General features: G+C 42.5%; 1 protein-coding gene across 4 annotated transcripts in view; it reads right to left on the bottom strand.

Annotated features, from left to right (window-relative positions):
* Positions 1 to 18,115, bottom strand: part of UBXN8 (UBX domain protein 8) — a 140,552-nt gene that overhangs the window by 22,361 nt on the left and 100,076 nt on the right. Inside the window, exon 8 of one of the 4 annotated variants that reach the window (XR_004536588.1) lies at positions 5,571 to 6,685. Coding sequence is in view for 1 of the 4 variants with exons in the window: in XM_033915955.1 (XP_033771846.1) it covers positions 6,521 to 6,685 (165 nt within the window). In the remaining 3 variants the exon portion in view is untranslated. Of the gene's footprint in view, positions 1 to 779; positions 6,686 to 18,115 lie in introns of those variants that run through there. The other 3 variants (XR_004536590.1, XR_004536589.1, XM_033915955.1) reach the window with 3 other exon arrangements.

An 18,115-nucleotide genomic window follows, 5' to 3' on the forward strand; every position in this document is an offset into this window, starting at 1 on the left:
TTTAATTGCATCCAATTCCTGCTTAAGTTTACAGAGTGTCTCCATAATACTAGAAAGCTAAAGACAGATAGGGGAAGCCCTAAATCTCCAGATGGAGTGTCTTGGAACTAAAGCACAGTGATTGCACGGAATAAGTGTCATCCTGATTGGTTGGTATGGTATTGTCTGTATATCGGTAGCAAACCCAGGGATGGGATGGGACTTGAAGTCCTGAATAAGTAGAGAACCAAGCAGATGAGAACCAAATTTCCCAAAAAGTATAAAGAAAAGAGGGTTTAAAAAAATTACAAACCTCGGTTTGTGAGTGTTTTGCAAGACGAGCAAAACATTCTCACAAATCATGCCTCGCAAACTGAGCGTTGACTCAATTTGCGAGCCCCCCCTCTGCAAACCAGCATCGCCCTCCACCCCCGCAATCCAGCATCCCCCGCCTGTGTGCCCAAACACAATCTCTTACCCCGATCTGGCACCAGCACCAGCGCACAAGATGTGCTGGTGCCTGAAGATCCTGCCTCTTGCCTGGACTGGGCCTTGAGCATCTACGCATGCTCAAGGCCTTCTGGCTCCCGCTCTCGGCGAGATTCTCAGAGATCTCAGAGAATCTCGGAGAGAGCGAGAACCAGAAGGCCTTGAGCATGCGCAGATGCTCAAGGCCCAGCCCAAGCAAGAGGCAGGATCTTCAGGCACCGGCACGTCCTGTGTGTTGGTACGGGTGCCGGTGCCAGATCGGGGTAAGGGATTGTGTTTGGGTTGTTGGGGAATGCTGAATCGCAGGGTGTGTGTGTGTGATGCGAGCGGGGGGAGGGGGGCGATGCCAGTTCTCGGGGGGGGGGGGGGGGTGGAGCAGGGCCGGTGGCCTCGGAAAAGAAGAACGAATTAAGCGACTTTCCCTTACTTCCTATGGGGAAACTCGCTTTGATATATGAGCAATTTGGTTTATGTGCATGCTTCTGGAACGAATTGTGCTTGTAAACCAAGTTTCCACTGTATTTTTTTTTACTAACCGAAAGTAGAGAAGATCAAAGGGAAAGTATTAGATTATATTTTTAAAGCAAAATCAGGGATATACAATTCAAGACTACTTAGCTCTTAGAGTTGTGCTACTAGCACATGTGTTTCCACCAAGGCTTTGACCCAGCGCTCACATCTTCCTCAAAGCAGTATATCTAGCAGGAAACAAAAACTGCCTGGCAGACAAATTGAACAGACTTCTCCAACCTCATGAGTGGTCACTCCACACAGCCACTTTGCATTAAATTTTCATATTATGGGGGACTCCCGACATAGATCTCTTTCCATCTCCCACCAACCACAAACTGTCGTTTTACTGCTCCAGACTACAATCCCAGTCATCCAGAATATGATGCCTTTCTCCTCGACTGGCAAAGACGCTTCCTCTATGTGTTTCCTCCAATACCACTAATCGGGAAAACTCTACTCAAAGCCTCAGTGATTCTCTTAGCACCACATTGCCCATTCCTCTCCTACAACTCAGCGCTCCAGTTATTTCCAACTCTACTAATTCAGAACAAAGGGTCTTTCCTTCATTCCAATCTACATTTATTGGCACTCACAGCCTGGTAGCTATCTTCCTAGAAGGAGCTAGCTCTCTCCTTTTGTCTTCAGTCTTTACTATTATTGAAGCATCCAGAAAACCATCTACTAGACACTGTTGCCAATTTAAATAGACACAATTTACTATTTGGTGTGATCTCCACTCCTTAGATTCAGTCGCATGTCCTCTACCATCTCTGCTAGATTACCTCCTTCATCTTTCCAATCCTGGACGTCAAACTTTCTGTATATGTCCATCTCAGTGCAATAAGCGCTTTTCATACGCAATTGATTAGTAGACCCATCTTGATGTATCCATTGGTCTCCAGATTTATGAAGGGTCTTTACTACACCAAACCTCCACTCAGACCATCACCTGTGGAATGAGATTTGAATATTGTTCTTTCTGTATTCATGAAGCCACCATTTGAACCCCTCTTGTTTGCTTCACTAAAACAACCTGATTACACTTATTTCTGCACGTTGAGTCATCAAATTATAAGCACTAGTATTGAATCCACCCTATACCAGATTTTATCCAACAAAGTTGTCCTCCATACTCATCTGAAGTTTTTACCAAAAGTGGTCCCTGAATTTCAGCCAATCCATTGTTTTACCCGCTTTCTTTCCAAAACCGTATGCACATCCAGGAGAGTCGGCTCTCTATACCTTAGACTGTAAGAGCTCTTGCTTACTTGGATTGAACCAAATCACATAGGACTACAACTCAACTGTTTATCTCCTTTGACCCTGACAGAGTGGGAGTTTGTTACCAAGAAGACTATTTCATACTGGCTGGCAGACTGCATATCTTTTGCTTATTTTCAGGTAGGACTGATACTAGAGGTCTGTATCACTGTTCATAAAGTAAGAGCCATTGCAACTTTTATTGCAGATTTATGTGCCACTCCCATTCAAGACATCTGCAAAGTAGCTACTTGGTCCTCAGTTCACACACTTCTCATTACTGCTTAGATCAATATTCTAGATCAATGCCATCTTCCCTCTATCCTCAGGAATTTCACCAGGTTCATGACAGTTATATTTAACCCTCTTCCTAGAGGCATGAGTCTGGCAGCTTAGAAGTCCCATATGTGAGAATATACTGCCTGTTTGTCCTTGGAGAAAGCATAGATACTCACCTGTAGCAGATGTTCTTTGAAGACAGCGGGCAGATATTCTCGCAACCCATCCACCTCTCCCAGTTGTCTTGTTTACTTTTGGACGGAACTGAAGGTCTTGCAAGGCAATGTTGGGCGGAAAGGCACATACACCTGCACAGTATGGACAATGTTAAAGTTTTAAAGTGGCAGTACACTTTGGTATATGTCCATACCAGGCTCTATTGGTTAGAGCTACAGCCTTAGCACCCTGAGGTTGTGGGTTCAAATCCCTTGCTGCTCCTTGTGACCCTGAGAAAGTCAATTAATCCCCTCATTGATGCGGTATATAAACTTAAGGATTAGATTAGATTAGATTGCCCCAGGTACACTAGATAGAGTTTGAGCCCGCCGGGACAAATAGGGAAATATGATAAAAGTACCTGAATGTAAACCACTTAGTATATAAGTGGTATATAAATAAAAATGATACTATTGATGTCGCCATCCGTGAGAATATCTGCCTGCTGTCCTCGGAGAACACATGCTACAGGTAATTATGCTTTATACTGCAAAGGTAGCACAGGCCAATCCCAAAATTACTGTAGGATGCCTGAGTGTGCCCCCATATGGTAAGGCATTTCTAGCTGCAGTAAGCACCCATTAGTGCATACCAGTTTAGAAGAAAGAACCCTATTTTTTTATAGTACAGATCCGATGATTTTGTTGTCATTGATACTGTGCCTCATAATCATTGCTCATTGTCGTCATTGATGGGGCTCATAATAAAAAAAAATATAAAAGTCCAAAAAGTATTCTAAATCGGTACTTGGACATCTTAATTGCCAGGACATCCAAGTGCTGATAACACTGCTCAACAAGCATTTTGCTACTGAAGTTCTGTCACCTGTACCTTAACAAGGGCCACATGCTGACTCTAAATCTGAAAATAGTTTTTGTCTTTCACATCCTGTTTTAAAGTTTTGCGTCAGTTTGTGTTTGTATCATTTTTGTCAATAATGCTACCATGAAGCGTTGGTATTTTACTGTTTCTGTAACAATATTGCATTTTAGGACATCTCATCGATCACATATACCAGTAATTTGAAAGTTTATATTAAAAAGTGATTGTGCTGCTTTTTCTACCTGTAAATTTTTATATTTTGTTTAGTTTTGTCTAAGATATTATAATTATTATGAACAGATGAGGTTGTTTTAACCATCCTGATAATTTCTGTTATGTATGCGGACAATTTATTGCACAAGATAAGCAAAAGAATCTGTCCAGCAGACTTCAAAGTGCATACAAGCATTATTTTGGCTGTAAAGGTGGCAACCAAAATAAAGCGTGGGCATCGTTCTATTGCTTACATTATATATAATTGCTTGCACCTCATGTGTGCTGCACTGTCTGCTATTCCAGATTAACAGTGGCTGAATAGGAAACGGAAGCAGATGCCTTTTGCTGTACCCATTGTGTGGCGTGAATCAACAAATCATCACTCATACTGTTATTTTTGCATGACAAAAATTGCTGGATTCACAAAGAGGAGTAAATCAAAAATTGTGTATCCTGATTGCCCTTCAGCACTTAAACCCTTTCCTCATAACTCGGAGAATCCAGTTTCAATTCCACATCTACAGCACAATGTGCTGAAAGTTCAAATGAAGAATGTGCCTCGGCTGCTGTGGAGGAATTGTATGAACCTGAAGTGCATGAAAAACAACCTCACCTGCTAACTTAAGAAGATCTTATTGATCTGGTTAGAGATTTGTCACTGTCAAAGGAGAAATCAGAATTGTTGGGTGCAAGGCTGAAGCAATGGAATCTTTTTAAAGCAGGACACAAAAATATATTTTCCATGATCGTCACACCATCCTGGCTTCCTTTTACCAAATGAAATGAAACGTGTTTCTGTACTGATATTAATGGTCTCATGCGTGAACTGGGATATGAACATATTTCTGAATTTTCTTGGTAATCAAAGATCAGACTTATGCTGAGCTTGTAGAGAACATGTTGACAGCATATCAGCTAATGGGGTCCAGAATGCCACTTAAAATGCACTTCTTACATTCTCACTTTGACTTCTTCCCACCCAATCTTGGTGATGTCAGCGATGAGCATGGGAAAAGATTTAATCAAGATATCAAGGTGATGGAAAACAGATATCAGGGAAAATTCAATTCCAGTATGATGGGAGAATATTGTTGGTTCTTGCAAAGAGAGACAAATGTACAGTACAAGCATAAAAGCAAGTGTCTCAAACATTTCTGACTATGCTGACATCACTTTTGTGTGAGTTAAGAAAGGCATAAATATATGCTGTAACATGTCTCCTTATTGTCTTTGTATTTGTTTTCAGAGTAAACTCCTTAATACAAGTTTGGTGGAACATAGTTCATACTCACAATATTCTGCAAATATGGCAAATTGTCTAAAACATCAGTAATGTGTATCTTAGAAACCTGACGTGCTAGCTGAATTTCAATTACAGATCTGAAATCAATATTATTAAATTAACTAAGAACGCTTCTTAAGTTCTCAGTAGCAAAGAAAAACTTTTTTTGTTGACCAGTGTAATTGAAACTGCATTTCTGGATGTCTAACAAGGCATTCCAGCCTCTGTTTATCCAGAGCTCGATGGGCATGGTGGAAGCGTGTTATGGGCGGGCTTTGAGCATGCATAAATGTGAGTTAGACTTGAACATCTTGCAGCAATAATCAAATATTTTGCAAGGTGTCCTGGATGAAAGAAGACGTTTGGAGCCAGACCTGTTTTAGAAGCTTCTAAATGCCACAGAGGTGCCCAAACTAACTAAATGACCACTGCATGCATCAAAGTAAGACACTCCCACACTCCCCCAGTGCTCACTGACCCCCCCCCTTCCACCACAGAAAGAATAAAAAGGTACCTGGATCTAGAACAGCAGCATCTGGTAAGGGGATGCCTAGTCGACCATCAGGTATGTAGAGTTACTTGGTGGGTGGGCTAGTGAACTATAGAGAGGAGGACCAAGGCCATAAGGTACTCTAACCACAACATTTATGGTATTAAGAATGAGTTCATCAAAACTCATCCAAATACTACTTAACTGCCATATAGGTGTCTCCTGCAGCCATAAGGGCTATTGGGGTGATACACAGGTGGGTGTATAGTAGGTTTGGGGGGGGGCTCACCATAAGGGGGTTAGGGTGAGATGTACATCTGACACCCTTTATGTGAAGTTCACAGTAGTGCCCCACTGCTCTGTTGGGATGTCTTACGTAGCCAATCTGTTACAATGCTGGCTCCCTCCCAAGTCCAAATGGGCTTGATTTGGACATTTTGAACATGGATGTTTTTGTATAAGAAAATGGCCAAAAAAGTTAGACGTCCTAAAGTGGTTTGTTTTTTTCCAAAATATATTTTAGAATATCTTTGATTATTTGTGAGACTGAATTTGTCTGTCTTATTTGGGAGGAGAAGCATAATGTACACTCCTTGCTGTATTATATATTTTGGTTTATATAATGTAGGGGCCCTTTCACTTAAGCTTAGTGTAGGGTTTTTTTTGTTTTATAATTTAGGTCAAAATTTGTTACTTGGATTAAAAAAAAAGAGAAAAGATTGTAATTAAATTCCTTGAATAAAAACAAGAATGCTCAGGCAGCTGAAAAGATTTTGAAGAGGACCCATCAGCTACTGTTAGGTATAGGATATTATGCGGATGATTGCACAGTGGTGGAACAGTCTGTGCTGAAGTCCTTCACAGTGTCTGATGATGCCGCTGATTTTGCTATGTGGAGAATGAGTCTAAGCACCTCCCTTTAATCAGGAGATTCTGTGCTGTTTCATTTTTTTAAAGAATATTTTTATTTCCAATCACATGGGATTTTTTTCTTCCACATTTAAAACTGTGTCAGTTGTTATCCCAACGTGTTCTAAAGTCAAATCATGTCCAACTTCTAGTTGTCTTCTGGGATATGATGTACATAATATATAAATAGCAGTATGGTATCCTAGTTTTGTCATCCAATCCAGCAACACCTAGAAAGTAGAAAAAATATTTTGGATATTAGTATTCTATCTAAGAAAAAAATTTCAAGTTTTTAAAAATTGTACATTTGGCACATCAGTTTCCAGCTGTTCTATTAGGCCTCTAATTCAAATAGAACTGGCCTCTATTGAACAAAGGTACATTTCTTATCTTTTCCTCTATCTCTATTTTTCACTTCTTTATTACTCTCAAGGTACTTTAGTTAGATTGTGAGCCTTCGGGACAGTAAGGGAATTTCTAAGTACCTATCTTACTTATAATTTTAATGCTCCCTAATGTATATTTTCTGTAAACCGCTTAGAACCTAACGGATTAGCGGTATATAAGAAATAAATTACATTACATTACAAAAAATAAATTACATTACATTACATTTAACTGGGTGCCTCCAATAATGTGCCCAAAGGGTACATGGTAGAAACCTTTTCTGTAAAGGATCCTAGCTATCTAAGATTTGTTATAGAATACTGGTATAACTGGGTACCACTGTGCCTAAAATGCTTACACTTAAGAATGTGCACTTACACCAGTTCTATGCTTGGCATAAATGTGGCAGTTATGTAACTACAGTATTCTGTAGGTTAGGCACATAAGTGGGAGCCCCCATGCAAATGTGTGTTATATAAGTTAACTGCTATTTGCAAATACACGCAAGTCACCCAAGCTAGTATTTCTACCCATAAATGCTTGTAAGCAAAACATTTACACACTTAAATATAAGTGCCTATGTTAGAATTGTCCTTATTAAGCCTTCATCCACAGCTACCTATTTTCCCTTTTAATGATATTCCATAGATTATTGCAATGATGGTTCCTGGTGGAAGCCACAGACTCTCAGGTTTTTGTTTTTTTTAATGGAACCCACTGTACATAATTTTGTGTATGTTTGGGGGGAGCTGAATTGTTTGGATGGCTTATATTAGTCTGGGGCACCCACCATGTTTTTTTTTCTTTTCCTCTGTATGGTGTCAAAGTAAAGAACATAGTGGAATGTAACCTGCATGTTCTGCACAGAGCAGCAGGTGTGGCTCTAGACCAGTGTTTTTCAACCTTTTTTGGGCAAAGGCACACTTGTTTCATGAAAAAAATCACGAGGCACACCACCATTAGAAAATGTTAAAAAATTTAACTCTGTGCCTATATTGACTATACTCTTGAATAGGAATCAAATAAACACAAAGAAAGTATTTTATAATTACTTTATTATGAAATATTAAGTAAACAGAATAGTGAAAAATTATAAAATACGTTATTCAGTGCGAAACCTGGGCCTGTTTGGCTGAACACAAAGCTGATATTCTGGCTGGAATCGAAGAAAGACACACACGTAGCTCTTCGTCAACAGCTCTCAGTCTCTCTCTGTATTTGGTTTTTATAGCATACAAAAATAGACAAATATACCCTCCATCCTTTTTATTAAACCACAATAGCAGTTTTTAGCGCAGGGAGCTGCGCTGAATGCCCAGCGCTGCTCTTGACGCTCATAGGCTCCCTGCGCTAAAAACCACTATTGCGGTTTAGTTAAAGGTGACCATATTGTAAAATATAGACAGCAAATATAAATTCAGAACTGTGCATAGTAAGTGAAGGGAAGTTTTCACTGGGAATTTACCCAGTTAACTATTAAGTTATTTGGGCAAATTCCTTTGAAAACTGTGGTAATACTGCCTCCACTTTGCTAAATTTAAAATAAAATCATTTTTCCTACCTTGTCTGGTGATTTCTGGTTGCACTTTCTTCTTCTGACTGTGCATCCAATCTTTCTTCCCTTCTATCAGCCTGTATGCTTTCTCTCCTCCACACCTCATTCCCTCCCCCAACTTTTTCTTCCTCTCTCCCTGACCTTTCTTTCTTTTTTTCTGTTTCTCTTCTTTCCTTCTGTTTCCCTGCCCCCTTTCTTTCTTTCTCCCTGCCGTTCCCCAAGCCACTGCCGCTGCCATCGGGGAACAGGACCCACCAATGGATAACAGGCCCCAAAGCCGACGCCGACGCATGCTCTCCCTGACGTCAATTCTGCAATCGGAGAGGAAGTTCCGCCCAGCCAGGCAGCGATTGGCTGGCCCGAACTTCCTCTCCGACTGCAGAATTGACGTCGGGGAGAAGAAGACTTATCGGCTCGATAGATTAGATCGCCAAGACAAAGTGAGTCCTGGGTGATCGACTCACTTTGCCTTGGCGAGCTACTGGCGCCTCTGCCTCGGGCCCCCTGTCAGCTCCGGGTCCCTGAATGCAGGACAGGTAGTACTGCCCTGATGGCGGCCCTGCGGCACACCAGGCAACATCTCACGGCACACTAGTGTGCCGCGGAACAGCGGTTGAAAAACACTGCTCTAGACACCTTGGACTGTGCTAATCTTTACATAAAGTTGGGTGCCTAAGTTCTGGCACCCAGTTACATTTATCAACATGCTTATTGACCCTTCAAAAAATATAGCAGATTGGTGAGGCAAGACTTCTCTTAGCTAAATCCATGTTGGCTCTCCCATTAAATGACGACTATTTATATGTTCAGCAATTTTGTTCTTCAGAATAGTTTCTATCATATTGCCTGGCACTGATATTAGATTCACTGTTTTATAGTTTCCTTGCTCATGTACTTGTGTGTAACTCTCCAATGTTCAGGTATCAATTTTAATAGGTCTGCAATTTTGAGTTCTTTCACTATTCTGGGGTATATACCATCTGCTCAGGTGATTTGTTTCTCTTTAGTTTGTCTGTTTTTCCCTGGGGAAGACATTAGGACCCAAAGTGGTGAAATGGATTAGAAACAAGTTTGATGGTCTTCAGAGGGTGGTGGTTAGTGGAATTCACTCAGAGGAAGGAAACGTGAGTAGTGGAGTTCCTCAAGGATCAGTGCGGGAGCCAATTCTGTTTGATATACTGTATTTGTGAGTGACATTGCTGAAGGGTTAGAAGGTAAAGGTCTGCCTTTTTGTGGATGGAGTGAAAAACATTTTAAAAATCTGTAAAAGTTAAAAGAATGTCTTAATGTTGGCAATTAAAATTTAATACAAAGACGTGCAGAATGCTACACTTGGAGAATAGAAATCCGTGGAAGCTGTATGTACTAGGACAGGGTTGTCTTACATCGATCCTTGAGGGCCACAATCCAGTCAGGTTTTCCCCATTGAATCTGCATGACATCTATTTGCATGCATTGCTTCCATTGAATGCAAATAGATCTCATACATATTCATGTGGGGAAATCCTGAAAATCCATTCTGGCAAGGGCCGAGATTGGACAACCCTGTGCAAGGAGCTGAGAGTAATAGTGTCCAAGGATCTAAAGGCGATGAAATAGTATGTCAAAGCGATGGCTGTTAACCACAAGAATTCTAGGCAGAGTAAAGGAGGTGATGATACCCCTGTACAAGTCTTTGGTGGTGAGGTAGAGGTCATATCTTGCTAAGAATGTTAAAAAGATTTGAAGCAATTCAGATGAAGGCAACAAAAATGGCATGGGGCATGCACCAAAAGACGAGCCTGTTTTTCACAGGCAATATATGCTGATGAAATGGCCCTATGGATCCACCTGGATATTGTGGCCTTGTAAGCTGGTGCGCCAGGTCTAGCCTGACTAGTGAGCACAAAAAGATGGTTAGATATCTTGAGGTCACCAACAATTTAAAGCTATCATAGAAGCACTCTTCTCACATCCATCTTTTTCAGAATCTGGCTCTCCTTCTTAGAACAAGTGGACCGGGATGCCAGCAATCTTGATTTCTTGATTAACATGGGAGACCTGAATTATATATACACTAGAAGAGGAGGGACAAGGGAGAAATGATACAGATGCTTAAATATTTGAAAGATATTAATATAAAAACAAACCTTTTCCAGAGAAGGGAAAACAATAAAACTAGAAGCCATGAATTGAGGTTGAAGGACTGTAGACTCAGAAGTAATGATGCCTCCTAACTCCCTACTTGTCCTGTTTGTTAGCTTGATTAGATTGTAAACTCTACTGTCTCTTGAATGTTTAATGTACATCTAGCAGCACTATAGAAATGATAAGCAGTAGTAGCAGGTAGTGGAGACAAAAATGGTGATGGAATTCAAAAAGGCATGGAATATTACAGAAGACCTCTAATTAGAAAATGAATTGTATAAAAATAAAACTTAAATGGCTGCATGTGTGTTGATGTGTTGTGGTGCTTAGATGGCTACTCTGCCTGTGAAGAATTAAGTAATTGAGTATTGCAATCAATTCTGGTCACTGTAGCTTGAAAAAGATGCAGTAGAATTGGGGAAAGTTTAAAGAAGAACGACAAACATGATAAAAGAGGATGGAACTCCTCTCATATAAGGAAAGGCTAAAGAAAGAGGTCAGTATGGAAAAGACAGTTATTGTACAATCCCTCTGGAGGCTGAACTCGAGGGTTCTTGTATGTCTGGTAGCTTCTGCTGCAGGGCTACTAAAACTTGATTCCTCCCCTTTGGGCTACCTGCCCGGGTGTTTCCTGTCATGCTCAGTTTTGTACCTGCAGCTCCTCTGCATGGTTGAAATCAGTCTCTTCTGCTTGTGATTTGTTTTCAATTCTTAGTTGTTTTTTTTTATTTATTTCGCGGGTTTGCCCTAAGTAACCATCCTGGAATGGTAAGTAACTATTCCATTACTGAGTCTGAGGTAAGTACTTACGCTGCAGTCAGTACCGCAGGAGACAGATCAACTCGAAAGGGACAAACTAACTCAAGCAGGGAAATAAAGGGCATACTAAGTCAAGCGGGAAAATCTCCACACAGACTGGGCAAACATGAAGTATGGAAGGCTATGTACATTAATGCCCGCAGTTTAGGCAATAAAATACTGGAATTAGAGATGGAAATGAGGAGTGCCAACCTAGATGTGGTGGCAATATCTGAAACTTGGTTCACGGATTCCCATGGATGAGATAAGGCTATACCAGGTTATAACTTACTCTGCCGGGACAGAGAAGGCAAAAACGGAGGAGGGATAGCACTATATATCAAGGAAGAAATCAAAGTTACCAGAATCACAGGTGTCAGGTATACAGGGGAGTCCCTCTGGGTGAACCTTGCCATGGAAAGTGGCAAATGCCTGTATCTGGGCATTGTATACAGACCTCCTAAACAACAGGACGACATAGACAAAGAATTAATTGAAGACATTGAGACCTTCACTCTGCGTGGAGACACTGTACTGTTAGGGGACTTCAACATGCCAGATATGAACTGGAACAAAGTTTCAGCTACGACCAGCAGCAGCAGAAGGCTACTAACATCTATACGAGGGGCACGACTCAAACAAATGGTTCTGGAGCCCACCAGGGATCAGGCGATTCTGGACCTGATACTCACCAATGGAGATAGCGTCACAGAGGTTTCGGTAGGTGAGGCGTTGGCCTCCAGTGACCACAAAATGGTGTGGTTTCACCTCAAGAAGGGATCCACAAGGCCGAACACGTCAATGAAGGTCCTTAACTTTAAGGGCACTGACTTCAAGAGCATGGGAGATTTTGTCTATGAGGCGCTGCAAAACCAAGACACAACAGATGATGTGGAGGTAATGTGGTCAGCTCTGAAATCTACCTTACAGGAAGCAACCAACCTCTTTATAAGAACCATGAGTAAACGGCGGAAAAATAACAAACCCCAATGGTTCTCTGTGGAGATCTCGGAACTTATAAAACAGAAAAGAGCATTTGTATTCTACAAACGATCACAACGACCAGAAGACAAAGAAGATTATCTAGAGAAATCTAGAACTGTCAAAACAGCGGTTAGAAACGCTAAACTCAGGATGGAAGAAGATTTAGCTAGGAATATTAAAAAAGGGGATAAATCCTTCTTCAGGTAAGTTAGTGATAGAAAGATAGTGCACCTGAGGAAACCCGATGGCAACTTTGCAGAATCGGACTCCGATAAAGCCGAATGCTGAACAAATACTTCTGCTCAGTATTTACCTTTGAGGCACCAGGATCCGGTCCACAGCTGCAAACAAGGGAGAGCTCAGAACACCTGTTCAGGAACTTTGAATTTTCTACCAGCAGCATCTACCAAGAATTGTCAAGGTTCAAAGTGAATAAAGCCATGGGACCGGATAAATTGTACCCCTGAGTGCTTAGGGAATTGAGAGATGTCCTGGCAGAGCCGTTAGCCGCGGTCTTCAATCTTTCTCTGAGCACGGGAAAAGTTCCATTAGACTGGAAAACAGCTAACGTCATTCCGCTCCACAAAAAGGGATGCAGGTTAGAGACTGCAAATTACAGACTGGTAAGTCTCACGTCAAGCTTATGGAAACATTGATTAAGCACAAATTAGATATGGTTCTGGACGACGAGAGACTGAGGGATCCCCACCAGCATGGATTTACAAAGGGGAGATCCTGCCAATCCAACTTGATCAGCTTCTTTGGGTAACAAAAGAACTAGATAAAGGAGAGTCCCTAGATGTAGTGTATCTGGACTTCAGCAAGGCTTTTGATAGCATCCCACACCGTAGACTTTTGAACAAGATGAGTTCGTTGGGGTTAGGAGAAATATTAACTCCATGGGTTAAGGACTGGCTCAGTGGCAGACATCAGAGGGTGGTAGTAAACGGTACTCCCTCTGAAAAGTCGGAAGTGCATAGTGGAGTACCACAGGGCTCGGTCCTGGGTCCAATCCTATTTTAATATCTTCATACAAGATCTGCCTAAGGGACTTTGGGGTAAAGTTGCATTATTTGCCGATGATGCTAAATTATGCAACATAGTGGGCGGAGGTACCATGCCCGACACTATGACACAGGACATACTTTTTCTGGAGCACTGGTCTACTATTTGGCAGCTGAATTTTAATGCCAAGAAGTGTAAAGTTATGCACTTTGGTAGCAGAAACCCATGCAGAACCTACACTCTGAATGGTGAGACCTTAACCAGAACTGTGGCAGAACGGGACCTGGGAGTAATCATTAGTAAAGATATGAAGGCAGCCAATCAAGTAGAGAAAGCCTCATCCAAGGCTAGACAAATGCTGTGTTGCATCTGGAGAAGCTTTGTCAGCCGAAAGCCCGAGGTGGTAATGCCGCTGTATAGGTCCATGGTGAGACCGCATCTGGAATACAGTGTACAATTTTGGAGGCCACACTATCGGAAGGATGTGTTAAGAATGGAATCGGTTCAACGATTGGCCACTAAGATGGTCTCAGGGCTCAAGGATATCCCATATGAAGAACGTCTAGGTAAGTTGCAGCTTTACTCTCTCGAGGAACGCTGTAACTGTGCTTTTCTGCGATCTGGGAGAGGATCAGAAAGTGCGCAGACTTTTTAAGTCCAGTCGCCTTCCTGATCTTATCTCTGAATCCCTGCGGACATTGAAACTTGATTCAGACTCAACGGTTCAGGTGAAGTGATCTATCATGAGTTCTAAGCCCCCACTTTCTGTTGCATTTCTGGATCCTGCGGATCTGGCGGAAATGCTCTTGGAAGTTTGTGAGGTCCCATGGCTAAATTGTATACCATGGCATCAGAATTTTCCAAGCGCCTATTCCCGACGAGGGTGAATTCGGCAGTGGCTCAGGTCACTAAATGTACCTCTTTGCCCTCAGATGGAGGGGTTGTCCTGAAGGATGTCCAAGACTGAAACCTAGATTTTGTCATGAAGCGTCTTTTTGATTCCACTGCAGGAGTGTGAGCTGCAGTGGCCACTTCCTTTGTGGCCCGGGCATATCATACTAAACTTTGGCAGGATCCTGAGGAGGTTGTCCTTCGCGATCGCAATTTCCTGGTTTCTGGAATGAATTATTTGGCAGACGCACTCTGACATTTTGAAAGTTTTTGCTAAGTTGGGAGCTTATTCAGTTTCTGCTAAGAGAATGTTATGGATTCGCCAGTGGTCGGGTGATTCTTCATCCAAGGCTACGCTAAGTAAATTGCCTTTTTAAAGGTTTGCTCTTGTTTGGCCAGGGTTTGAATGACCTGATGACAAGTGTGCAAGACTGTAAGCCTAAGGCGCTTCCTGGCTCTAGACCTCGTCCGACCAGGGGGACGGGACGGGACGGGACAGCTGAATTTTCATCCCTTCCGGCGAACCTCACAGTATGCCAGACCCCCCTGTCGCGGGACAGCGTTTCGGAGCATCCTACAGACCTTGCTTTGGAGGTGCAGTGTGCCAACAGCCTTCCAACTCTTGATCTTCTGTCCCTTCCAAGAGAAAATTATTACGAGGCCCCCCCAAATCGGGGGGTGAGTAATGGGTCCTAGAGGTACTTAGAGACAGTCTTCGACTGCAGTTCTTCCGGAAGCAAATGGACTTCTTCCTGTCCTCTCCCAAGGGAAATCCAGGCAGGGCTAGCAAGGTGCGCTTACTGGGTCTGGCAGCCATAGAGCTGGTCCCAAGGGGTGACTTGGGCTCCGGGAGATACTCTATTTACTTCATCTTGCCAAAGAAGGACTCAGATGATTGCAGACCAATTCTGGACCTGAAAGCAGTGAACGCATTCTTGCGAGTTCCGCGTTTCTGGATGGAAACGGTGTGTTCTGTCAACAGCGGTGGCACTTGGGGAGTTTTTGGTTTCCTTGAATCTCACGGAAGTGTATCTCCACATTCCGATATTCCCAGATCATCGGAGGTTCCTGAGGTTTCATGTTCTCGGGAGGCATTTCCAGTTTGCGGCGCTCCCTTTCGGTTTGGCATCGGCGCCCAGATCTTTTACCAAGATCATGGTGGTGGTGGCTGCCCATCTGCAATCTCTGGGTGTGCTCGTGCATCCATACCTCGATGACTGGCTGATCAGAGCTCCCTCGTGGGCGCAGGGTTGCTTGGCGGTTCGCCAAGTGGTGTCTTTGCTGGAACGTCTCGAATGGGTGATCAATCTGAAGAAGAATCGCCTCGAGCTGACCTAGGACTTGGGAGTATCTGGGAATCCGGTTCCATATGGGCCTGATCCGAGTATTTCATCCAGAATCCAGAAAACTCAAACTCAGGAGTGCGATTCGGGACATGTTAGCGGTCTTGGCCCTGACGGCCTGGTAGTACCTACAGGTGTTGGCTCTCATGGTGGCAACCATAGATGTGATTCCGTGGGCAAGAGTTCACCTGCATCCTCTTCAGTTTTCACTTCTGATGCGGTGGAATCCCCAGAGAGATGCGCTGGGGGTGAAGCTGCCTTGGTTGGCAGTGGCGCATAGTAGTATGTTGTGGTGGTTGAACCCGGTCACTCTGAACAAAGGGCTCCCTCTGCGGGTCTTGGACTGGGTGATCCTGACCACAGGCACGAGTCTCTCCAGCTGTGGTGCAGTTTGCATGGCGGTCCCAGTCTTGGCCACTGGACAGCACGGGAGAGCAGATGGTCCATCAATTGACTGGAGCTGCGAGCAATCCGGTTAGCTCTACTGAGATTTCAAGGGTGTCTCCGCCGGAAGGCTGTCCGTGTTTTCTCAGACAATGCGACGGCTGTTGCCTATATCAACTGTCAAGGGGGTGCAAGGAGTCCCCTGCTGGGCTTGGAGGCTTGGTTACTCTTTGCTTGGGTGGAATGACATCTGTTGGCTTTGTCTGCAGCCCATGTGGCCGGTGTAGACAACGTTCCAGGAACCCTTTTCTTGGAGGTTTCAAAAAGTAACCAAAACATTGACATCATGGCTTTGATCTTTTACTCACAAACTTGTCATTATGGTATAAATCTGATCCAGCACGGTTAAAATTTTGTGAATTGATTTCAATAGAAATGATTGCTTTTGTTGAGAAATTTGGTAAGCATTCATGTCACTTGGCCCCTTAGTCTGCTTAGGTGTTAGGAGGATGCATCAAATTAAACGATTAAATTAATAAAATACATCAGCCATCTATCACTTGTCCAGATTCTTTGAGATCTGCAGTCCTGATTTTCTGTTTAAAGAAGCCAAAAAATGAGGCTTCATGTTGTGAGCACTATCAACTTATCTCAAATGTTCCTTTTTTGGCAAGTTGCTGGAAGTTGCTATTGCTAAGCAACTCAATGCTATTTTTGGAAACGCATTAGCTACTTGAACAGTCTCGAGATTTACAAAGAGAAAGTCCATTTTATTAGCCTTATTGGATGACTTGCTACTTTTTAAGAATAAGGGTGGAAATGAGTTGGGATCTTTTCATTCCTTTTGAGTTGGTTGTCATTTGCTACTTTTAAAAAGATTGAAGACTTTGGGTATGGAGGGACGTGTGATTGCTTAGTTTAAGTCATTTTTGATAATATAATCCTTAGTCTCTGATTTCTGTTCATTTCAGTTAACAGGAGTTATGATGTGGGGCGCTGTAAGAAAGCTCTCTTCTCCTTTATGTTGTTTAATGTGTTCTTGCAACCTTTAGGATAGCTGTTTGGAAAGAAGTGATTTTTCTTTTTTAGATATTTTTTAGATATAGGTGACAGATGTATACTTAGAATGAACAGAGAGGTAGCCAACACCAGGGATTGTGCTAAATGCCATTCTGTAAAGGAGAAATATGTGTGTGCATATACAGTCATGTGAAAAAATTAGGACACTCCATGAAATATTCAGTTCTTTCTTAAGAAATGTTTATATATTGATGTCAAATCTTTAATTTATTTCTGGAAAATAAAGTGATGTAATTGCATGTAAACAACAAAATATTTATTTGATTTACTCATGAAACAAAATATTCACAAAAATGTGTACTCTGAGGAATAAATTAGGACATCCCCACATCTTCTGTCACTTAAAGTGGCTCAAATCACACACAGGTATATCACATCAGCTGTACATAATTAGAACATCATTATTCAGCATTTTGAAGGAGGTTTGCCCTGCTTAAACCTCAGCCACTTAATTTGGTGTGCTCATGACTGCTGCAGTGAGAGTGAAAACTATGGTGATATCAAAAGAGCTGTCTGAGGCCTTCGGCTTATAAGTCTAGTAAGGGATTTCAGCTTATAAGTCCGGTAAGGGATTTTAAAAGATCGCAAAAGAATTTGACATTAGCCATTCCACAGTCCGGAAAATAGTGTACAAGTGGAGGACTTTCCAAACAACTGTCAACATGCCCAGGTCTGGCCGGCCAAGCAAGTTGACCCCCAGAGCAGATCGCAAGATGCTAAAAAGTCTCCAAAAACCCTAAAATGTTATGGGACTTACACAGCAGGCTCTTGTTACGGTTGATGTGAAAGTGCGGTTCATAGTCTAAAGCGCACGAGGACAAAGGCGCACCGACAACCGAGCACAGGACTTCATCGTGCCGAAGAAAAAATGTATTTTAAAGGGCTCCGACAGGGGGTGTTGGTGGGGAACCCCCCCCACTTTACTTAATAGAGATCATGCTGGCATTGTGGGGGGCTTGGGGGGTTGTAACCCCCCTCATTATACTGGAAACTTAACTTTTTCCCTAGGGAAAAAGTTAAGTTTTCAGTATAATGTGGGGGGTTACACCCCCCCACACCCCCCAACATGGCAGTGTGAGGCAGCACGATCCCTATTAAGTAGAGTG

The sequence above is a fragment of the Geotrypetes seraphini genome, chromosome 1, assembly GCF_902459505.1.
Source record: "Geotrypetes seraphini chromosome 1, aGeoSer1.1, whole genome shotgun sequence".
Taxonomy (NCBI): domain Eukaryota; kingdom Metazoa; phylum Chordata; class Amphibia; order Gymnophiona; family Dermophiidae; genus Geotrypetes; species Geotrypetes seraphini.